At 45.4% G+C, this 24,888-nt stretch overlaps 1 protein-coding gene across 1 annotated transcript in view; it reads right to left on the bottom strand.

Moving 5' to 3' along the window:
• LOC307096501 (centriole and centriolar satellite protein OFD1-like) overlaps positions 1–24,888 on the bottom strand; it is a gene marked incomplete at both ends in the record, with an annotated part of 74,162 nt that overhangs the window by 29,256 nt on the left and 20,018 nt on the right. Inside the window, 10 exon segments of the mRNA XM_079766165.1 lie at positions 3–248; positions 251–463; positions 5,589–5,700; positions 6,225–6,355; positions 7,909–8,098; positions 9,079–9,170; positions 11,491–11,580; positions 14,003–14,030; positions 14,032–14,075; positions 21,896–21,915. Coding sequence (XP_079622291.1) covers positions 3–248; positions 251–463; positions 5,589–5,700; positions 6,225–6,355; positions 7,909–8,098; positions 9,079–9,170; positions 11,491–11,580; positions 14,003–14,030; positions 14,032–14,075; positions 21,896–21,915 — 1,166 coding nt within the window.

Here is a 24,888-nt window from a genome sequence, read left to right as displayed (position 1 = left end):
GCAGAGCCATGAGACTGCACTGCCCAGCACTTCTTCCATGCTGCCTTCTTCCTCTGCAAAAGTACATCTTTCTGAGGAACCCGAAATGATGCTCAAGGGTTTCTTGCACATGTGGGGAGGCAGGCTCTTGAATGCTAGTGGACTTCTAGCAACAGAGTACTGACTAATTCTCTGATAGTAATCTAAGAAAACTTTTTCTAAGTAATCAATCTCCTGCTCTAGCTCTTTCATTCTTGCCTTGGTGTGGGTACAAACTCAAGATCAGAATCAGGGGAGCAACCAACTGTACTTGTATCTGGATAATTTATGATCCTTAGTGTAACTGTGTCTGCCGTCAGCTTTTCCTGTTTAAGATTTTTCAAGAAATCCCTGCTTGTTTCACCATTAGGAGACACCATAAATCCACTGGCAGAACGATGGAACAGAGATGGCTTTGGATTGCAGTACACTTCGTTTTCTAGGGCTGCATGCTACACAAATATAATGTGACCAATGAGCAGAGAAAAAAATTCAATTATGCTTGAGAATTTTTTTAAAAAATGAAAGGAGATAGTAATAAGAGCAAACATGCACACTAAGTAATTTATGAAGCCACAGTAATTCTAATTATTTATTAGCATTTATTGAGAGCATGTATGTACCAGTTATAACTTCATAGACCTTGTTTTTAGGCCTTTTTTTATCCTCATTCAAAGATATATTTTCCATTGAAGAATGAAAGGGAAAGTAGAGGAACAGGGAGAGAGAAGAGAAACATCAATGTGAGAGACACCTCAACTGGTGCCTCCCACATGCACCACAAACCAGGGATGGTGAACAAACCCACAACTGAGGTATATGCGCTTGACAGAAAATGGAACCTACCACCTTTTAGTCTGCAAGCCATTGCTCTAACCATTGAATAGAGCCAGTCAGAGCTAGGCCTTCCTTCTTAATGCATGATATTATTTCACAATCCATGATCCACAATTTAAAATCCAAAAAGCTCTTGAGAACTGAAAACATATTCATAATTTATTTGATAACAAAGTCTAGGCAGTCCTAAATTCACTTTGTTGATAAACGTGACCTGAACTGATGCAAACCCATTCATTACCTTTATTAGTCGCATTCTACCCAGCATGGATAGTCACATATTTGACTGCAAACATGATTCACTAAAGGATGCTGACCCAGAATCCCCAAGGTTGTGGCAAAACCACTATAGGGCCCAATATATCTATACTAATAAAAGCCTATGTGGTCATCACACCCTCACAATCCATCACCAGGAGTCTGCGAGTGCAGCCTGCATACGCAGGTGGGTGGGGACTTGAGGCTGTGTGCATGGAGTGGGGCCTGAGGGCTCTACGCGGCAAGCCTGGGGTGCTGCAGCCTTTTCGCAGCAAGGGTTCAGGAATTTGGAGAAAGGGCTGATGCATAAATAGATACACTAGTCAAGAAATATAAATTTAGAAGGCATGGGGGAAAGCCAGGCGAAAACCAGCTCTCTAGTGGAGTGGCTCGCCATATCTCTGGACCTACTGCTTTTTATTTACACACTAGTAGCCTGTTTGCACGAAGATTCGTGCAATAGACCTTCATTCGCCTGGCTGCCTGCACCAGTTTTCTGCCGGCACCAGGGACCCAGGCCTTGGCTGTGGCCACCGCCTTCTGCCTTTTTCAGGGTCGGGGCTTGGCCCCGGGCGGTGGCCTTGGGCTCCGCGGCACCCAACATCCCTGCTAAGGATGGCAGGAGCCGACCCCAGTGGTTTCCTGCCATCCTTGCAGGCTGCCCACTGGTGCCCAAGGCCGGGAAAGCCTCCGCCCCAACTTTCCTGGCCTTGGGCTCGCCGCACCCAGCGTCCCTGCTACCGATCACAGGAGCCGACCCCCAGTGGTTTCCTGCGATCAGTGCAGGCTCCCCGCTGGTGCCCAAGGCCCGGAAAGCCTCGGCCCCTGGGACCCCCGGGAGCGGCGGGAGGGGCGGGATGGGCACGGCCAAGCCCCCCCAGGTGGCCAATCGACCCGGAACCCCCGGGAGGGGCGGGAGGGGCGGGGCCACACCACCCCGGCGACCGATCGCCCCCCCCACCCCTGGGAGGGGCGGGAGGGGCCGGCCACGCCCCCCAGGTGTCCGATGGACACCTGGGACCCCCGGGAGGGGCCGACCATGCCCCCCGAAGTGGCCGATCGACCCCCGGACCCCCGGGAAGGGCGGGAGGGGCAAGGCCACGCCCCCCCAGGTGGCCGATCGACCCCCGGAACCCCCGGGAGCGGCGGCATGGGCCCGGCCACGCCCCCCCGGGGTGCCAATGGCCCCAGGCACCTCGGGGAGTGGCGGCATGGGTCCGGCCATGCCCCGCCGGGGTGCTGATCACCCCAGGACCCCGGGGAGCGGCGGCATGGGTCCGGCCACACACCCCGGGGTGCCGATGGGCCCAGCCACGCCCCCCCGGGGTGCCGATCGCCCCAGGCACCCCCGGGAGCGGCGGCATGGGCCCGGCCACTGGGCACCGCCATCTTGATCTACTCAACGGCGGATATGCCACCCGGAGTCCCGCCCCCAGCCTCCTGCCGGCCCAATCGTGGGCATAGCGGAGGTGCGGTCAATTTGCATGTTTCTCTATTATAAGGTAAGATTTTTCCCTTTAGCAAAGCAAACACACATATTCAAGGTAAGGTTTGGTAAACAGTAAAAGATTATCAGGTTAGGGGAATTGCTTTCGGCCATTCAGTAATTAGCAGGTAATGTGCAGATTTTCAGCCCTGCTGAATATCGAAGCCCATCAGCCTTCTGGCATACTTCTCACATTTATTATGACCTGCTGTTCTTAGCCTCCAGCACTGGAGGTCCTGTGGCTCTGCGCACCACAGAGGTGGGGCCTCTGGCTCCAGCCTACCTCTTTGGGGCAATCCATCGAGGAGCCCCGGATGGGTGGGAGGGACCTACCTCTTTGGGGTGATCGATTGCGGGGATTCAGCACTGTGAGAGGGCACAAGCCAGGCTGGGGGACCTCCTCCCCGAATGCAGGAATTTCATGCACCAGGCTTCTAGTCTATAATAATAAAAAAAAAAACACGTAATGTGCTAATTAGACCGGATAGCCGAATGACCTTCCAGGCATCCTTCTGGACAACCTTCTGGACGAAGCCAAGGCAAGGAGGGCCGAAGCAAACCATCACAGCTGCAAGGGAGCTGAGGCTGGGTCATACAGGTAGGGAGGTGTACAGATGCTTGGACTCCCTAAGCAAAACCAGAACATGCACAGCCAATATTGTCACTGCTCCTCTCCAGCAATGCCTCCAGGGCAATGCCTGTGTTTGAAAAGGGTTCCATCCTCAAACTATTTTTCATCATTCGAGACCACTGTGATTTCAGCTGAGGGCAGTTTGGCAAATAGACTTGAGAGAAAATAAGGAACAGGAAGGAGTCAAGAGATAAAAGTAAAACTAGTGTGGGAGATGGGATTGGAACTGAGGAGGAAAGAGTACAAATGGGAACTGAGGAAGGCTCAGGACCAGAAAATGTGGAAACCAGTTCAACTGCTAACACAAAGAAACTTCCTTTTGAGCTTTGTATCTCAGCTTCAGTACACTTGTTCTGAAGCAGGAAGGGGCAAATAGTATGCATTCTCAGGGAACACATGCAGTAACATGATAGCAGTAATCCTTCTGAGTATCTGATGTGTTGCACTCAACTGAGATCCATCTCATTTTGCCTTCTTCAACCATGACAAAGTAAGTATTCATATCCCCATTGCAAATGAGGAAACTGAAGTCCAAGTGTAGCTGGAGAAATCACTGGGTAAATTTCTCCAACATTAGTGGGAGTGAGTGACTCTTGCAATGTCGTCAGAAAAAGACTTTTCTAAAACTCCCATGAGAAAATGAATGGATTTTATAGGCGTGTAATTATATTTCTTGGTTTGCACAGTTCAATATCCCTTAACCTAGTCCTAAAAAGGGTGCAGATGGGGGTCCAGCGGAATCAAAAAGTAGGGCCAGTATTCAGAGTGTCCATTCCATGGTGAAGCAGGGCACAATTTAGCATCAGGCTACATTTGGTCCATCAGCACATTGTATGAAGTACACATGGCTGTGGGCCACAAGGTTAAGAACACCATATGCTAGGAATCCAAGGCGAGCAGTGAGTGAGAGAGAGGGGCTTCTTTGTTCAGGAGCTTAAGTATTAAATATTCCTGTACTTGCACTGGCATGCCTATTTCTGGCTACTGACTTGTTCCCAGGTTTGACTGACATGTAAGCATCATGCAGACCTTACTGAGAATGTGTCTATTGTCTAGTGCCGTCCCACAGTGATCTTCAGGGAATAAACTTGGAGACTATTAACTGCAACTCCCTGGGAAAGCTGTATAAATGGCATGTCTCTATTATCTAATCTTCCCTTTACTCCTTTCCTGTTAATAACCAGGTTATTATAACGGTTATCACAAAGACATTAAATGTGTCCAAGGTTAATCAAGTGACTTAAAAATTGAGGTGCCAAAACATAAACATTATATATAATCAATGTGATATCTATCTATCATCTATCTATCTATCTATCTATCTATCTATCTATCTATCTATCTAAAAGCCTACCTGTCTACCAGTCACTATGACATGCACTGACCACCAGGGGGCAGTCACTCAACGCAGGAGCTGCCCCCGTGGTGTGTCCACTCCCACAGCGGGAGTGCCGCTCAGCTGACTGACCTGTCCCAGAGGCCCACCAGCCAGCAGTGGCAGCCACTCACTCCCTCAGTAGTCCTGCAGATCCAATTTCTGGAGAACAGATCAGGCACCAATGGGCCAGCGCAGTGCAGCGCCGCTAGCCTCCTGGAAGTTGTCCTCAGGCACTACAGCCCAGCTGCTTCTCCTCCCTAGATATTCCGCAAGGAAGAAATCTTGACAATCTGGATGAACATCAAGGACAAATCTGGATCCTGTGGAGGCCAGGGTGTCCCACTGCCTGCCCGGAGGGACAGTCGCATCCTCCTTTGGAACGGGCGCCAGATGCAGGTGAGCGGCCTGTGGCAGACAAGCTTCTCCTGATCAGGACTGACTGGGCGTGAGCCTGCGGCAGGCGCAGCAGGGCCAGGATGAGCGGGAGCGGTAGGCAGTAGCAGCATGAGGTGATGGACTGCCAGTTTCAGCCCAATCCCCGTGGGTCAAACCGAGGGACCCCCACCCATGCACTAATTCATGCACCAGGCCTCTGGTGTGACATAAGTCACTCTGCTTCTCACATATTTTTCTCTCAAGGAACATGTAAATCCCTTAAAGGGTCAGATTGATCTTATTATCAAGGTAACAAATATAAAAGAAAAACAAAGGTCCATGAATTTGGGGACCTCTGTGCCATCACACCTTTCTTATTTGGGGTATGAGGCTCTCCCAAGCCACGGGCACCTATAAAAGCAAGTCACGTTAGCTGATTACTGGTTGGTATTTCTGAAATGGACAGAGTTTTTACTTCTAAGATGACATTTCTATGGCTTTTCCTCTACTATGAGAATTACTGAAATTTCAATAAGGATCATTACTTTCTCACATATAACAGAAGTTTTACACATACACATTTATAGGTTAAAAATATCTCTAACCTGTCTGAGTTTGTTTCAGGTGCAATTTTAAATCAGCCACCTGCATAGTTAACCTCTTTACAGAAGCATCATAATCTAATATCTGGGCCTTCAGCTTTGCAGAATGCTCAATCTAAAAATATCTAAAGAAGGGAAAGAAATTAATGTAAAAGAAATCCCAGTTCACTTCAAAAGGAACAAGACTTATTGGGCTTATTCTCTTTACGTTTTGCCCATTCTGAGCAGCTTTATGCCTGTAGCCCACAAGTCCCTAGAAAACAACAGAGCACACAATCAAGTATGCCACCACCCTTTGCACTCATCTCACAGAACAGCTCTATAAGGCATGAGGTAGACACCAGAGTGTCAATAGTTCTAAGTCATAGAGCAAGAATCAAGAGACACTACTAGAGGGCACAATCGAGACTGGGACAATTTTACTTATGAGTTTGCTTTCCTTGGGATTTTATTACTGTTATGAACATAGTTATATCATCACTCAAGCATTTCTCAGATGAGAAGGTTACCTTAGAATAGTGGGGGAATAATTTTTTATGTTAAAACCAATCTGATTTACACTGGTGTGACATATACCAAGCTTATACGTGTACACAGTGGACCAGACTAACACCTGATCAAATACAGATCAGTACTCACTTCACTTTGCAGCTGTCTGTGCAGAGTCTCCTTGTGAGTTTCAAACTTCTTATGTCCTAACATGATAGTAGCTTCTACTTTCTTCAACTGTTTCTGCAAATTTACCAGTTCGGGAGATAACTGAGCTATACCTAAGAAGGTAAAAAAGCCTGGTGATTATCAACAGTAAGTTTTCTCATTTCACTTAACAAAAGCAGCTAAAGATATTTTAAATTGTTCTTTCTTTTCTTTGTACACATGTAGTTATTAACATCATATTAATTCTATGGAATAGACTAGGAGCACAAATTTCAGAAGAATATAATGCATGCAAATACAAAATTCACTACTCTTTCTAATGCAAATAAAAAAATTTTTTTCAAACCCTCTAATTAACCTGAAAGCTGCCTCTTTCCTCTATCACACACAGGAGGCATAGAAGGAGCACTCTATCAAAATCTGTTAACTACCCTTAGGTCTAATCTGATCTGTGCACCAGCCAGCAGCACTAGGGGTTGAAGCAGGCATCAGATGGAGTTCCACCATTTCAGTCACTGAAGAACCCTCTAAAGCAGTAGTTTTCAACCTTTCTAATGCCGTGACCCTTTAATACAGTTCCTCATGTTGTGGTGACCCCCAACCATAAAATTATTTTCGTTGCTACTTCATAACTGTAATTTTGCTACTGTTATGCATCGTAATGTAAATATCTGTTTTCTGATGGTCTTAGGTTACTGTTATGAATCGTAATGTAAATATCTGTTTTCCAATGGTCACGACCCACAGGTTGAGAACCGCTGCTGTAGAGCCTAAGACCATTGAAAAACACAGATATTTACATTACGATTCATAACAGTAGCAAAATTACAGTTATGAAGTAGCAATGAAAATAATTTTATGGTTGGGGGTCACCACAACATGAGGAACTGTATTAAAGGGTTGCAGCATTAGAAAGGTTGAGAACCACTGCTCTAAAGGGTGATTCATGTAGGTTAGTCACTAAGGGTGGTGTAGTTCTCTGGGCTAGTAATGGGGCCATGCTATTATCTCCTTGGGCCCATAGTAGGAGTAGAGAACCTTTTTTCTGCAAGGGCCATTTGGATATTTATAACATCATTTGCAGGTCATACAAAATTATCAACTTAAAAATTAGTCTGCTATATTTGGTCAAACATTTAATTAACTCACCCCTAAAGCCTTGGCAGGGCCAGACCAAAAGATTTTATGGGTCTTCTATGGCCTGTGGGCAGGACAGTCCCCACCCCTGGCCTAGAAGATCAGGGAGAGAAGAATTCCAAGAATTTGGGGAGAAAGATCTGGCACAGGCACAGAGCAATGGTGAAAGATCATCCTGTAAGCATTGGGCCAGCCCACAGCCAATATACTCAGTGGGGGTGGGGGTGCAATGAAGGAGAGGGAATAACAACCTCAACCTCACTCTCATTCCTCCTCAGTGGCCAAACCTGAGCAGCAGAGGGTGGGGGGAGATTTGTACAATCCAAAGAGGCAGATTAGTAGTTTAAAAATACTTCTTAGTGACACAAATAATATACAACAGCAAGCAAAAAGGAAGTAACTTCAAATTGAAAATCTTAATTTCATAAAATTTTCCTGATTGAAGCCTTCCTTACAGGTACAAAGCATAGTTTCATGCTACTAAGCTAATATGAATTACAAAGACATGCAAACCAGGAAAAAGACATACGGTTTAAGAGATACAAGTTTTCATTTCTGCTCTCTTCCAGTTGTTGTTTAAGTAATTTATTTTGAGCCTGAAGTTCTAATTTCTCTTCTTTTAGAAGTGAATAGTCACTCATCTCTTTCATCTTTTCATTCAGCAGGTGGTTTTGATTGGTTATTGCCAAGAACTGGGCCTTGAGAGATTCGAGCTCAAGCTGGAATTGAAAAAAAAAAAAACCATGCATTTGAACAGTTACTGCAGTACAGCTTACGCAAAAACTGGCAGGCTGCTGTAAGAGGGGAGTCATAATATAAGTAAGGTCACTGGACAGAGACTCATTCTCTGAAATAAGAAGAGCCTGATTCCAACAAGGAATCTCATCTTTTGCCCTGGAGGGGGCGGGGGAAGTTCATCTAACTTTATACTTATTCACAACCCTGGCCTACAAAGCAAGTGCTTCGGATTAAGTTTGTTACCTGTTTTCCAGATACAACTAAGGTCCCAACAGCAATCAAAGACTGTAGCAATGTTTTTAAATATGAAAAGCTGAGCTATCACAAACATGCTGTGGTGCCTTCCTTTTTTTTATACATCTCATGTTTACACACAAAAGTCTACAATGTTCTCAAATAAATAGGTCATTACAGCTGCAAAAATACATTTTATGTGCAGGATATATCCAGGTACATCAAGTTCCAGCTCTATCCTTCAGGCAGCACACGTGATGAACAGAAGGAAAATAAAGTGGCATGTGAAAAACGCATCTCATTCTGATCTCAACCTGTAAAATCCCGATGTAATGACAGGAATGTTCACCTTCTGCTGATGGGAAGGAAGAAGAGGCTGAAGCAGAAACTAAAAGCACTGGCCACCTGCTATGGGCTAGGCACATAAGTTAGCTCACCATGGAACCTCAATCACCCCATGTTTAAGTAACTTGTTTGAGGCACACAAGCAGGAAGGGAGAGACACAGATTTAAGCAGGACTCCAGGCCCCAAAGGACATACTTCCCATGCTTCCCTGTGAGACTAAGACTGAAAGGAAGAACTACTAAATTAACTTAAGTTGGCCCATCACCTTCTTAGTCATAAAATAAACAGTCCAAACCCATCAAGCTAAATAATGTATGACTGAAACTAAAATTTCATCTACTGCTAACATTGACTTCAAAAACCAATAGGCTTAGCAATTACCTCAAGTTCTTTCACACGGGTTGCAGGATTGCATTCTTCTTCCTGTTTTGAATTGGCAGCCGTGGGCAGCTCTTGCAAAAGAATAGCTTCTTCTGAAAGAGAAAGCCAACCAATTAAAATCATGTTTTTCTAGTGAATAAAAACTCATTTAAGAATTTATGGACAATGTCAGACCTAATGACCGTTATTTCATCATCTAAAAGAGCAGGTGTCAAGAGTCAAAAATCAGTAGGGAAAGCAAGAAATAAGCCCTATTACCCAAAAGGTGATGGGAAGTCTTAATGGTCACGTATGTGATGAACTTCCTTCCACTACACATACTAACCAGTCGCACCAGGTGCTCAGAGCCCTCATGCCCAAAGATCTGAATTTCTGTAAATACAAAGATTTGTCTTATGATTTTTGTCGCTATTTCATCATTTTCACTTCATTCAATATGAGTCTATGCAGATATATCATAAAAAAAAATTAGCTGACTACACGATGGTACTAATTCCTAAAGAAATATTAGTCTAGTCTCCACAAGACACTAGGTGACCTTATGGGTCTTTATCAAGTACCCAGCTCTGGTTTATTCCAAGTCCTTTGAAATTTCCACTTAAGTCCAACTTCTTTTCATAGGCAAGTTTCTAGAAATATATTGAAATGTAAAATATCAAGAGATTGAAAAATTATTCAACTTTGCTACTCCTGGGTTAGTTATAAAACAGTTTAGGAAGTTATAATGTCAGGTAAAAATACCATGAGGTGCCCAAACCGGTTTGGTTCAGTGGATGGAGCGTCGGCCTGCGGATTGGGGGGCCCCGGTTCAATTCCGGTCAAGGGCATGTACCTTGGTTGCGGGCACATCCCCAGTGGGGGGCGTGCAGGAGGCGGCTGATCGATGTTTCTCTCTCATCGATGTTTCTGATTTTCTATCCCTCTCCCTCTCTCCCTTCCTCTCTGTAGGAGGTCAATAAAATATATATATTTTTAAAAATACCATGAGGCATAAAAATATATTACAAGTATGCCCTAGCCCAGTGGTCGACAAACTCATTAGTCAACAGAGCCAAATATCAACAGTACAACAATTGAAATTTCTTTTGAGAGCAAAATTTTTTAAACTTAAACTTCTTCTAACACCACTTCTTTAAAATAGACTCACCCAGGCCGTGGTATTTTGTGGAAGAGCCACACTCAAGGGGCCAAAGAGCCGCATGTGGCTCGCGAGCCAGAGTTTGCCAACCACGGCCCTAACTGGTTTGGCTCAGTGGATGGAGCATCGGCCTGTAGACTGAAGGGTCCCAGGTTCGATTCCGGTCAAGGGCACATGCCTGGTTGCGGGCTCAATCCCCAGTGGGGTGTGTGCAGGAGGCAGCCAGACAATCAATGATTCTCTCTCATCTTTGCTGTTTCTCTCTCTCTCCCTCTTCCTTCCTCTCTGAAATCAATAAAAATATATTAAAATAATTTTAAAAAAATAAGGACCCAGGTCACAGGGAATGGAGAAGGTAAAATTTTCCATGAATAAAAAATGAAGTCTCTCATGCTTAAAACCACAATGAGATATCACCTCCCACTTGTCAGAATGGCTATCATCAATAAATCGATAAATAATAAGTGCTGGCCAAGATGTGGAAAAAAGGGAACCCGCATACCCTGTTGGTGGGAATGCAGATTGGTGCAGCCACTGTGGAAAAACAGTGTGGAGTTACTCCCAAAAAAATAAATAAATAGTAAGACAGCCATATGATCTAATAATTCTACTTCACGGTATATGTAAAAAACAACAACACACTAATTTGAAAAGACAACATATGCACCCCTATGTTCACTGCAGCATTACTAGTAACAGACAAGATTTGGAAGCAACCTAGACTACCATCAATAGATGGATGTATGGATAAAAAAGATGTGGTATATTACTCAGCCATAGAAATGAATAAAATCTTGCCATCTCTGAAACATGAATGAACCTAGAGGATATTATGGTGAAATAAGTCACAGAGAAAAACAAATATCCTATGATTTAACTTATATGTGGGAATCTTAACAAATAAAAATAAATAAACAAAACAACAGCAACAAAAAACAGGCCCATGAATATAGGTAACAAGCAGGTGGTGGCCAAAGGGGAGGGAGAAAAGTAGATTGGGGAAGAAAAACCTCCTGAATACCCTACTTCTTCTCAGGTTAAGGTCATTTTTGACATGTAAAATTAAAAGGACAAAATAATGATTAATTTTGTAGTAACAATAAAATGTAAGCTATAAATATATATATATATATATATATATATATATATATATATATATATACACACACATACACAGATATTTATATATTTAAATTTAGAACAGGCCCAATTTAGGAAGCTAATAACCTATATCAGAAATTTAAAAATGCAGCTTTCTTCTCCGCAAGAATCACCTTTATTCTTCCTGTCCTCTTCAACCAGTTTGTTAGTTCTATCGAAGTAGTCATCCTTTAGCTCAAGTTGATACCTGAGAATTAGAATGACTAAAATGAGTTTCTTGTCACTTTCCTGGATAGATTCCTATCAATGTATGGGTTTCTGTGGCACCTGGGCACGAACATGGCCATGCATAACTTCAAGGACTCTCAGTACTAAGGCCAGAGATCCAAATTCTGAATATAAAACTTGCTACAATCCTGTAAATTGGTCACCAAAACTCAGGTTATTGTGAGGTTACTGAGAACAATTATTCCATGGTGGTCTGGACTGGCACACAAATGTAAATTAAGTTCAATTTACACTGGTACAACTGACTCTAAATCTCAAGAGATAAGAAGTCAGTCACATCCACCTGCCTTGGCCTGTCCCCTCCCACCCCCCAGAAGAACTTCTGCCTCAAGGGCTGGGCATAGTGTTCAGAGCCAACTTAGACCACCTTCATGTCTGGGTTAGCAATACCAAAAGCACACTTTCAAGAAGTTTTACGTATCTCCATCAACTGCCACTAGTAGACGTTTCAGTTCAAAGATAGAAGGAAAGAGAAGCACTCTTGTGGTGAGTATCCTGTGAACTCCAATCCTTGCTAAAGTCATAGAGGATACCCAAACCAGACAACACCAAACAGTTCATGATCTGTGAGGCAGTGGAAAGTTAACATACACACTTATTCATTCATTTATTCCTAAAGGTTTAATAATTACAGACATGTCAGTGTGTGCTACGATACTCGAGAAGCTGACATACTATATGTAGAGATAACACCCATCATTTCAAAATCTATATATGGAAAGGTATTATATTTTTTAAATTAGAATTATTTTAAAGAATAAGCTCAAGAAACCTTTGCAAGTACTATGTAATGTAATATCATGACAAATTACGGGCAAGGCAGTAAAAAGAGGCCACTTATTAAGACATACCAGAACTTAGTTGAGTCATCCCTTCACCAAGAATTCATGTATTCAAATGAATAGTATATGAACACTTATGTGCTAGACACTACACTGAGCACTGTAAAGTTACCATATGGGCTTAATGTCTGCACTGAGATGTTAATCACTGCAACACATTAAAACTCAGATTATAGGAAAGTCGTATTAACCATAGTTATCATATTTTCCTTTCCCTGTATAATTTTTTTTGCTTCATTGTTAATTTTCATTTATTTCTTTTGATTCTGGCTTTGCATAATCTCGAAGGAATACAAGGCACATGTTCCCTAACAAACATTATAACCACTAGGCAGAATCCTACCTAATAATAGACAAATATGCAAATTGTCCGCACCTTCGCTACACCCAAGCCACGCTCACCAGCCAAAGCCACGCCCACCAGCGAGTATGCAAATTCCCCCAACCAAGGTGGCGGTTAATTTGCATACGCTGAGGGAGGGAGGAGTGAAGACTGAAGACAACTTAGAAGGAAGAGAGAGGAAAAGCGGAAAGCAAGGTGGCTGCCAGAGGGAAAGCCCGGGCGGGGCGGGGCGGGGCGGGCGGCAGCGGTGTGCGGGTGCAGGCGCTGTGGCCACGGCGGCAGCACACACGGCCTCAGCGGCTGCTTGCAGGATTCTTCCTGCAAATGGGCTACTAGTAATTTATAAATTGCTAGACACCTCCATCTTAGTGGCAAGTAAGTATAAGTGGGGGAGAAGAAAAAGAGAACTAAGAGAGATTATAATTCCAGCCCTGGTCAGCCTGACTCAGCTGGTTGAAGCATTGTCCTGTGCATTGGAAGGTTGTGGGATCAATTCCTGATCAGGGCACATACAGGAGGCAACAGATCGATGTTTCTCTCTCATGTTGATCTTTATCTGTCTCTCTCCTTTCCTCCCTAAAATTATTTTTTTATTTTTTTTTATATATTTTATTGATTTTTTACAGAGAGGAAGAGAGAGGGACAGAGAGTTAGAAACATCAATGAGAGAGAAACATCGATCAGCTGCCTCTTGCACACCCACTACTGGGGATGTGCCAGCAACCAAGGCACATGCCCCTGACCAGAATCGAACCTGGGACCCTTGAGTCCGCAGGCCGACGCTCTATCCACTGAGCCAAACCGGTTTCGGCAAATTATTTTTTTTAAACTTTATTTTTTTAAAAGTTGATCAAGTGAGACCTTAGATCAACCACTTTTATAGCGTATCTAGTGTGAGCTGAGCAACTCACAAGGTGCCCGAAAATGAAAGCAAATCACAGACCCTCAATACATGTTAGAAAAGCTACGAATAATGCAGAGCAGAGGCTGCTATTCTCTGTACTGTAACTCTGCAAAACTATCTTAAATACTCATGAGAAAGGCTTGATTGTCAATGAAAACACGTATTTTTAAAACACTTATCACCATAAAATGTTAAGTCTTATCTAATTCACTACTGTTGCCGTATTTCCATCAACTTAATTCAAACATATTACTTATTTAAGAACACCAAACATTTTCTTTAGAATTTCATTCTTGAGCTTTGGTCACAGGTCTCCTCCATGCTCTTTATATTCAGGCTCCTGTCTCCTAAGTGCATCAGCCACACTTTTATGATTTTCTTCTGATATTAGCAAAAATATAAAAAGCAAATAAAAAACTGTAATACCTGAAGTAAAGACTTTAGGAGAAAAAATAACATAATTTTAGCTCCACAAGCTAAAACTATTATATGACTGTCACTGCTGGGAAGTAAATGGAAAGAGCCAGATTCCTCCATCTATCTTATGAACTAACCAAGTTACGTGGGATCTGAAGTAGCAGATGGAGAGGCATGGTGGCACCAGGCTGCAGGGAGTGTGCAAGTTTCAAGACCAATGTGCTTTTTCATTGAAGATGATCAACACTTAAAAAATGGTTGCAGGTAACGAACGGCCATAATAAATTCAGAGGTGAAAAGCTACAAACAAAACTTAAGTTAGTGTGCTTTAGTACTTATGTCTTCAGTAAGATTATTTCTGTGAGATTTAACTGATTAGCCCATAGATATGAGACAAAAGATTTGTTTTTGGCATTTAATAACCTGGTGAATGAATACTGGAGTGCTGAATAATAGAAAAAGATAGATGGATCAGAATTTCCAAATACTGAAGAATGGAATGGTCTTCCCTTAGATCGAGCCAGGGAAAGTGCTAGGGAATGTTGACCATTCCAAGCAAAAGATAAAAGCTCTATGTGTTAACACCCTCTGCTGACTAATATGTAAAGCAAAGGAGCGGTAAATTATACTTATTAGCTTACTAGACACCTGGTGCATGAATTCATGAATGGGTGGGGTCCCTCCACTAGGCCAACAATCGGGGATCGTCATCTCACCCAGTCCCGATTGGGGCAGGTGGCCAGGGAGGGACCACAGGGGGGCTCCAGGGCATGTCCGGTCCCGTCTCGCCTGGTCCTGATTGGCCGGACCCCAACATCAAGCTAACCTACTGGTTAGAACATGTGCCCTCTGGTGGTTAGTGCACATCATAGCAACCGGTCAGTCGACCACTCGGTCGGACATTTAGCATATTACACAGATACATAGATACATAGATAGTAACTCATTGGGCAGAATGCTCAGCATGCACTTTCCCCTGCCCCTGGCCTTGGAGACTGCATGTCCTACAAGGCTCTGGCACCCTCCAGCTGCCACATGAAGTAAACTGCATCGTATGTGTGGAAACCCTTTGCAGGCTCCATTGGTGTGTGTTTACTTCGCTGCAGTTCTAATTACCCCAACATAAGGAGAGACACCCTCATTATCAGGTAACACCATCATGGTAAGACCCTTGCTCAGTCTACTGCAGTAGTTTTAAATAGGCCATGGCGTCACCCTAGATGGTTTGGCTCAGTGGATAGAGCCACGGCCTGTAGACTGGAGGGTTCTGGGTTCAATTCCAGTCAAGGGCACATTCCTCAGTTGCGGGCTTGATCCCCAGTAGGGGGCGTGCGGGAGGCAGATCGATTCTCATATTGATGTTTCTATCTCTCCCTCCCTCTGCCTTTCTCTCTAAAATCAATAAAAATACATTAAGAAAAATAAAAATAAATAGGCCATTAATCAAACATCACTGCTCTCCATCCAGTCCCCTCATACCCTCTTTTGTCTTCGACCCTCCCCACACACACACACCTTGCTGGGGTCTGTAAAATGGGGTCAGGATTTCTACTTCAACCAAGGGCAAAGCTTCCGCATGGCCCTCCTTCCCCCCACCCCCCGTTTTTGTCCCCAGTTCTATGGGGTCTCTCCCTCCCTGCCCTCCATCTGACTTGGTGGGCCCTGCTCTGCCCCCTCCTCCTGCGACCTCCTGTCTGCAGCTGCCCCCTTTCTCCTCTGGGGGTGGAGCTCTCCAAAGGCTGTGTGGGGTCAGAGCAGGGCTGTGCAGGGTTGGGTGGGACAGGTGAGGCAGTGTGGGGCGTGCAGTAGTGTGGAGCTGTGTGGGGCAAGCCCAGGCTTTGGATAAGAGTTGGGGCCTCAGAGAAGACCTGTGGTCTCAGAGAAGAGCTGGATTGACAGGTCACCAGGAAAAGGAGGGAGGGACAAGGAGCCTGTCCTGTGGGAGAAGCACAGGGTTCCTCGGCTGCCCCCACCCAGCAGCTTTTCTAGGCCCCTGCACAGCTATCACCCTCCACCCCTTGCTGCCTCCGCTTCAAGTTTTGGACTTGGTTTCTTTGACTCAGCCCCGCCCCACTCTGTGCTTCATTCTGGGAGCTGAGGCCGCACCTTGGCTTTGGGCAGGCATGCCTGGCCTGTCCCCCATAATGGTGCTACCCACTCTGCTGGAGTACGTACTTAGTGAAACTTAACAAATAAAAATAAGCTGCTCAGAAGATTGTAAATTGCACACTGAGAATGCCACAGACTGTGGAGGGCTGCACAGTCCATGGCTCTCAGATCATGTGTAGTGGCCTGCCCAGCCACCCGGTCTCTCCTGGCTCCCGCCCCGCTCAGGCCAAACCCTGGGAACTTCCTGATGGCTCTTACCTCATACCTCACTTTCCAGTCCAGCCCAACAGCGCCCACAGCAAGCTAACCTACTAGTTGGAGCATCTGCCTCCTGGGGGTCAGTGCACGTCTTAGTGACTGGTCAAGCAGTTGAACTCACAGCAGAACTCCAGTTGAGGGGATAATTTGCATATTAGGCTTTTATTATATAGGACTAGAGGCCCAGTGCATGAAAATCGTTTAGGGAGGTGGTTCCCCTCAGCCCAGCCTGCACCCTCTCCGATCCGGGACCCCTCGGGGATCGGGCCTAAACCAACAGTGGGACATCTCTCTCACAATCTGGGACCGCTGGCTCCTAACTGTTCACCTGTCAGCCTTCCTCTAACTGCCCCCCCGCCTGGTTGCCCCCAACTACCCCCCTCCCGCTGGCCTGGTTGGCCCTTACTGCCCCCCCTTGCCAGCCTGGTTGCCCCCAACTGCCTCCCCTGATGGCCTAGTCCCCCCTTACTTTCCCCACCCTTCTGGCCTGGTAGCCCCCAACTACCCCCCTCTACCGACCTGGTCGCCCCCAACTGCCTGCCCCACCAGCATGGGCACCCCTCACTGCCCCTCCTGCTGGCCTGGTCGCCCACAAGAGCCCCCCGTGCCGGCCTGGTCGTCCCACGCAGCCTGCTGTTCAGTCATTTGGTCGTCCCTCACTAACCCCCCTACCGGCCTGGTCACCCCACACAGCCTGCTGTTTGGTCATTACTGTTACTGTGACAGCATCCTGGACAATTTGCATATTCCTCTATTATTAGTATAGATATCAGCGATTTTCAACCTTATTTATCTCTGACACACATAAACTACTAAAATTCTGCAGCATGCCAAAAATATATTTGCCCATTAAAAAAACAACAGGTATATTTTTGATTCATTCACAATGAACAGCTATTCTGTGTTGACTGTTGTCATTTTTTTATTTGAAAATCTGAGGAAAAAGAGGTTAATGCCCCTGACTACAGTCAGATATTGCATGTTTTAAATATTCTTGCAGCACACCAGTTGGAAATCGCTGGCTTGTATGTCACTTTCCTTTTCTCTCATGATCAATTTATCACTTCAGTACTGCTTAGAACAGAGTAATGTAGGCAGAGATGAAAAATAAAATGAATTAAGCCTACATAAATGAGCTAACAGTATTAATGAAGAAGAGTATCTGTGAGAGTCAACTAATAGTAGAACCTAATGGAAAAGAAAGCTCATTGCATAAACTAGACTGGTGAACTTGCTATTAATGGCAGGTACAATGTTAAGAATTAAATATTGGTAAGCATTTAAAGTACACACACATCCATCACCCAGTACAAATCAAGTCAGAGCCACTGCACTGAGTTACTACTGAAAGAATAATAAAGAGTTTTTTTAAAAGCTGTTTTATCTCAACTCCCCCCCCAAGGTTTCTCCCCCTGTGCTGGTAAAGCTGAGCGTGTATTTTATCTCAGCTCCTCAAGGTCCCTCTCCCAGTGATGGGAACAAGACCATTAAAGCTGTGTGTCTTCGAGCAAAGAATAAACAGAGCAGTGTTATGTTGTTCAGACAAAAAGAGAAACATAGAATATGAAATTACCAGATGGGATTGTTGTTGCCCTATCATAAAATATGTAACTAACAGCTCCCCTTTGGAATTTCCCGGCAGCTTTTGGTCCCCTTCTGCTCCCTCCCGTGTGTGACCCCTCCCAACGTGTAATTTTTGCCTATATAAGCTTGTAAAATTTCCCACTGGGCTGTTCAACTCCTCTGCTCCTGCGTGAGTCACGAGTTGAGCCCCAGCATACTGGAATAAAGCCTCTTGCTGTTTGCATCAAGTGACGCCTCCTGTGGTTGATTGGGGTTGCCGTCAATTCGGGGGACAGAGTAAGGGTCTCCTTTTGGGGGTCTTACATTTGGTGCGTTGGCCGGGAAGTTGACGGCCCCCCCTCATCTGCGGAGTCGACCTTGGAGGTAAGAAGGGGTACCCCGAAGTCTGGTTCTGTGTGCGCACTTCTGGTTTTGCAGCCGTTCGGCGACTCGTGAGAGTGACTGAACAGTGGTCGGTAGATGTGCCTGGAGGACCACAGGTTGCAGCCCTGGGGGACGCCCCACGGGTGGAGGAGAGCCAGGGATGCCTGGTGGTCTCCTGCTGTAAGGGCGCTGATCGGGTTAAGATCGCGCCCATCTGGGGGGGTGCAAAAACCCCCGTCTGGAGGGGAGTGGCTTCCCCTCAAAACTCTGGGACGAAGCGGGTCGCTCCCGCTGGTTGGCACAGGGCCATCGTCCAGCTGTTCCCGGGTGTCTTTGTCTGTTTGGTTTCTGTGTCTTTCTGTGGACTTCTGTGGACTTACTGGACGGACGTTATGAGATAGACTCAGTCCACTCCAAGTGAGTGGAAAGGGGAGCTTAACCCCCCCCCCCCACCCGGAGGCCATAGAGCTTCCTCAGGCAAATTAATCAGGTGACTGTTTAAACTCTGGTAAATATCTAATAGGAGTCAAAAACTCAGACTGTTTAGTATCTAAATATAAATGTGAAAGTATTTGTTGTCTCTTTCTGCTGTTTATTTAAAGATGGGGCGGACCTGCTGTGGCGGAATACAAAGGTCTTTAGCAGCTGCTGAGACACCTTTTTCTCAGAGTCCTTTGTTCTCCGTCAGAGAGGGAATCAGCCCACTTAGATGATAAAAATTCCTCTGTCTGTATAAATGAAGGTTTCAGTTTGCTCTGATTTGTGAATTTACTGTATTAAATTGAATTTTAAAGTCCTAGGGTTGATTTGAAAGTATACATTTATAACATTTCAAAGAACAAAAGAACTTTTATTTACAGCTTCCTTATCTCTTTTGGTGCTGGGAGACTCCCAGCTAACAGCTCCACAGGGCGAAGAGATTTTCAAGGTCCTGTCCCTGCCTGTGACATCATAGTCCAACGTGAAATTAAGGCTGAAGTTACTATTAACTCTTTAGAGACACCGTTAACCGTTTGTTTAACTTACTGTTTTCAGTTATTAGGATCCTCATAGAGGACACAACCTGATCTTTCCCTTCCTCTCTCATTCTGATTCTAATAGCATCTGTAACTGGATTAAAAACCTTTTCTTTCAGGAGGCCATCCAGGCTTTCAGCTCACAAGAGATCTCCTCCTGCGAGAGGAGAGAGGGACCCCCCAGAAGGGGCTGGAGGCTCTCCCTCCCAACAGGTGTTTGTTTTGTATTTTGTCATGTTGGTATCAGGACTGTTTGTTTTGTCTTTTTGTCTTATATTTTCTGTCATAATTGGGATATTATTTGTTGAGTTTTGATTTGTCAAGGTTTTGTCAGTTTGTTATCAGTTTGTTAAAATCCTCTCAGAGGAGAGGACATTGAGTGGTTCTTCCCTTCCTGTTTAACCTTTGACTGTGTAATTGAATTACTGAGCTTTTATCAAGGTTTTGCCTCTCCTGAAATAATGCTCTATGTGTAACCTGTCCCTCCCCGAGCCAGACTGCAGGATGACTTTTCCTTCAACACATTGGTCCCACCAACTGGCCTATGGCAGAAGCCAGAAAAAGCGACGGTAGGAAAGGGAGACCCCCATCAGGGGACTTAGAGGCAGTATTCCTGTTATCTACTTAGATCCCAAGAATATAAAAATACTTATTTACTGAAATGATATAAGGACAGATATTTGTTTGATATTTTGTTGTCTGCCTGGTTATAATTATTTGTTCATATATAGAAGTCTGTAAAAAGAAATAAGAAACATTTAATTTGTTTAGGGCTGAGTACTCTGACACATAGCAAATCGCCCTGAGTGGCCACTGGGATTTCTTTTTTCCCAGGGGTGTTTGCTCTCTGACAGAGGGGGAATCGGCCCGCCTAACAAAATTTCTGTCTATATTTATTAATTTAAAGGTATAACGTTGTAACAATTGTGGTCCAAGAGATTAAAAGCAAGGACCAAATTTTAAAGTTAACTATTTATAAGAAGGAAGCTTGAGCTGGCAAAGTCACCAAGTCTGCCCAACAAGCTCAAAAACTAAATGAATCTTATTTCTGACACCTGCTGCCACCCAGTCTTAATCAATGGTGGAAAAAGGTCTCAGAAGTGTTTGTCTCAATTGGCCATTTAACTTTGATGTGATTAATGATTACAGCACATTGTAAAATCTTTAGGAAGGAAAGAAAAATATTTTGTGGGCTACTTGGTCCTTGTATGTGTGTGTCAACTCTTAAATTGTAGTTTTAAAATCAGTAATTTTAATAGAAACACACTCAAACAGAGAGGCTTTTCAGAAAGGTCAGGGAGTCTGATTGCAGTGTAAGGGTCACTGGTTCCCCCCCTGCCACCTTCATTGGCAGGAGACAAGCGCTTTTCCCAGTGGGAACAGAGTGTGGACTGCCAGATGAAAACGCCTAGGTGGGAGCCTTCCTTCGCCACCTGGGACCCGCGCTGAGCTCCCTGCCTCCGCCCACCTGGTGTCCATCCCCTCCAGGGGTTATTTTGAGTAGCTGCTGGAGGCAGCGATGAAGAGGGAAATTCCCTTGTGACCCCCTGCGCCCCAATGAGACCCAAGAACCCCTGACGACTCCTTGGACACTTTTCACCGTGTTCTGTTAGGGGGCTTAAAAAAGGCACAGCTAGTAATTCCCCTTTTCAGGCTTATCAGAACCTGAGATCATTATCTATAGGAAGAATGTGGCCAATTGGGACTCAAGTGGCTAGAGGCCTGGCTAGCCTGGGAACCGGCTACAGAGCCTGCTCCCTCCCCCGCTGCCTTTTCTAGCATACAATACTGAAACATTGATTGCTAGACATGTTTAGAAATACTTAATAGAAGGTCTGAGGCATGGTTATGCAATTTTAAAGGACATAGAAGGAAGGTTTAAAGGCTAATTTAAAATTGTAAAGATTTTTGTAAAGGTTTGTGCATGTAATGAGATAGAACAGAGAAAAATAGAAAGAAAAAAAGGTCAGCAGCAAATAGGAAGGAATTAATATGCTTATTGTAGGAAGCGAGGGCACTGCAAGAGAAAATGTCCTGGCAGGTTACCTAGAGAAGCATAAGGGGAGACTCAGACTCCAAGGGTCTTTAACTTAGAGAAAGAGAACTGACAGAACTGGGGCTCCTTTCCATTGAGCCCCCAGGAGCCCAGAGTAACCTTACAAGTGGGGGGCAAAACTGTTAATTTCCTGGTGGACACTGGGTCAGCCTATTCAGTCTTGACAGAGCCGATGGGACCCATAACCTCTAAGAAGACATCAGTCCAGGGAGCCAACGGACAAATTTCCTGTTTTCCTTGGACATCAAAAAGGACTGTAGACCTCGAAAGGACACAGTAACGCATTCATTTCTAATCATGCCAGAATGTCCGTACCCCCTGTGTAGACGTGACCTCCTACAGAAACTATTTGGATATGCCACCATATCCTTTGAGGGGGACGGAGCGGGAATTCCTACGGGCAGTTGGATACTGCCACCTGTAGATATCGGGGCTCGTGGAGATTGTTAAACCTCTGTACTCAAGTACTAGGGGAATGCATCCACTGAACTGGACCGAAGTGGAACAACAGGCCTTTGAGAAGCTAAAGAAGGCTCTCGTCTCAGCACCTGCCCTGGCCTTGCCAGACGTCACGAAGCCCTTCCGCCTCTACGTGAGTGAGGTAAGGGGCATTGCCAAAGGGGTTCTCATTCAGACTCTAGGTCCCTGGAAGAGACCTGTTGCCTATCTGTCTAAGAGGCTAGACCCCGTGGTAGCAGGGTGGCCAACGTGCCTCCGGGCAGTGGCCACCACAGCATTGCTGGTAAAGGAGGCAGATAAGTAGACTCTGGGTCAGGAACTAGCCCTGACAACACCCCATGGTGTGGAGGCCCTCCTTCGAGGTGCTCCGGAGAGATGGATGTCAAACACCAGGATCACTCAGTGCCAAGCTCTTCTCCTGAACCAGCCCTGCGTCCGGTTCCATAAGACACTGGCCATCAACCCTGCCAGCCTGCTTCCAGATGATGACCCCGAGGAACCCATTCAGGACTGCACAGAAGTAACAGACGCAGTACGAACAGCTCGTCCAGACCTGACAGATGTCCCGCTATCATCACCAGACAAGGTACTGTTCACGGTTGGGAACAGTTATGTTCAGGATGGCATCCGATATGCAGAGCAGCGGTAGTAGCCCTGGACCGCACCATTTGGGCACAGTCCTTAAATAGGGGAACCACGGCACAAAAAGTCGAACTTTTGGCCTTAATCCAGGCCCTTCGATGGGGACACAATGCCATCCACCGGGAAAGAGGGTTACCAACTGCCGCGGGAAAGGACATTAAAAGTAAAAAAAAAATTTTAGCCTTATTAGAGGTCATCTAGCTCCCAAGGGCAGTTGCAATAGTGCACTGCAAAGGACATCAGAAAGGGGAGACAATTGAAGCCAAAGGAAATAGAGCCGCAGACCAAACTGCCAAGGAAGCTGCCCAAAAACCAATGGGGCCTTTACAAATTTTAGTAACCCTGCCGTACCTGGACCTACACAGACACCCTCTTACACCAAACAAGAGGAGGAATTGGCAGAACAGAAGCAAGCCATCAAAGGACCAGATGGTTGGTGGATCCTACCAAATGACAGACTGTTGGTCCCAGAGGCTCTAGGTCGGACGTGAGTTGCCCAGTTACACCAGGCTACCCACTTGGCATCACCAAGACTTCTGAACTTCTGCGAGGCAGGTACTACCAAGCTTAGATAAGGTAATTAAAGGCATAGTCACTAGAAGTAGTATCTGTGCACAGGTAAATGCTAAGCAAGGTAAGAAGGTCCCCCTGAGAATTCAGGCCCCACGAAAATTCCCCAGGAAAGCATTGGGAGGTAGATTTCACAGAGATTAAGCCACCAGCGTCAGGGTGTAAGTATCTGCTAGCTCTCATAGACACCTTCTCGGGTTGGGTTAAAGCATACCCCATTAGGACAGAAACTGCCTCTATAGTTGTCAAGAAATTACTCCAGATTATACCTAGCTTAGGGCTGCCAATAGTCATAGGATCAGATAACAGCCCCGCCTTTGTAGCCAAGGTATTTCTAGGTATAGCTCAAACCTTAGGCCCAGAATCTAGACAGGCGTGAGCAGGACTCTAAAAGTACTTTAACTAAATTTAACTGAACCAACCTCCTGCCCTTCGCTATCTTATGGGCCAAGTGTACCCCCCTACCAGAAGGGGTTCCCCCTTCGTTTGTGATCATGTATAGTAGACCTTCCCCCATCTTTCCCAGAGTCAGAGAGAAACTGAAAGCTGGAATTCATAACCATTCCCTTCCTTAAGTCCTTACAGGCTCTATACCCAGAGAGCCACCCATAAGCTTGTTGGAGATGCACTGCCAGTGCCCACCGCGGACCCTGTACATCCCTTCCAGCCCGGGGACTCGGTGTGGGTAACGAAGTTCACTGCCCAAGGACTCACCCCAACCTGAAAGGGATGCTACACTGTTATCCTGAGCATGCCCATGGCTGTTGAAGTGTACGGCACCCAGATCTAGCTACACCACTCCCAGCTCCTGCACCAGGAAACGGCCTGGATCCTGGCAACCAGCAGCCTCACCCGTGAGATCCCTAGCCTGGGCTCCACACAAGCCAGGAGGAGACTCGACACCTGCAGGAGGGGAAGTAGACTTCAGTGAGGACAGTACTGATGGGGACTGTGGTACTGAAATATGGTAGCAACCACACTTAGGTAAAAACTACTGTTTGAATTTTAACCCTGCTATTCTGTCTTCTGTACACACTTGCTTGCTTAGACAATAGGATAGTTTAAAAATTAATACAACCGATTCTTAAATCGCCTAGTCACCTTCATCAGGGAGAAAATAAATGCTGTGCAGGTACTAATGCTCAGGCAGCACTACCAGTCCCTCCGCCAAGGAGACAGCCTCGGAGAAGGATATATAGAGACAAAAGTTCCATGATTAGAACTTACCAAAAAGCAAATGGGGGAATGAAAGAATAATAAAGAGTTTTTTTAAAAGCTGTTTTATCTCAACTCCCCCCCCAAGGTCTCTCCCCCTGTGCTGGTAAAGCTGAGCGTGTATTTTATCTCAGCTCCTCAAGGTCCCTCTCCCAGTGATGGGAACAAGACCATTAAAGCTGTGTGTCTTCGAGCAAAGAATAAACAGAGCAGTGTTATGTTGTTCAGACAAAAAGAGAAACATAGAATATGAAATTACCAGATGGGATTGTTGTTGCCCTATCATAAAATATGTAACTAACAGCTCCCCTTTGGAATTTCCCGGCAGCTTTTGGTCCCCTTCTGCTCCCTCCCGTGTGTGACCCCTCCCAACGTGTAATTTTTGCCTATATAAGCTTGTAAAATTTCCCACTGGGCTGTTCAACTCCTCTGCTCCTGCGTGAGTCACGAGTTGAGCCCCAGCATGCTGGAATAAAGCCTCTTGCTGTTTGCATCAAGTGACGCC

Source organism: Cnephaeus nilssonii (genome assembly GCF_951640355.1).
Source record: "Cnephaeus nilssonii genome assembly, chromosome: Y".
Classification (NCBI taxonomy): Eukaryota; Metazoa; Chordata; class Mammalia; order Chiroptera; family Vespertilionidae; genus Cnephaeus; species Cnephaeus nilssonii.
Note: the sequence above shows the minus strand (reverse complement) of the source record. Positions and strands in the feature narration are given on the sequence as shown.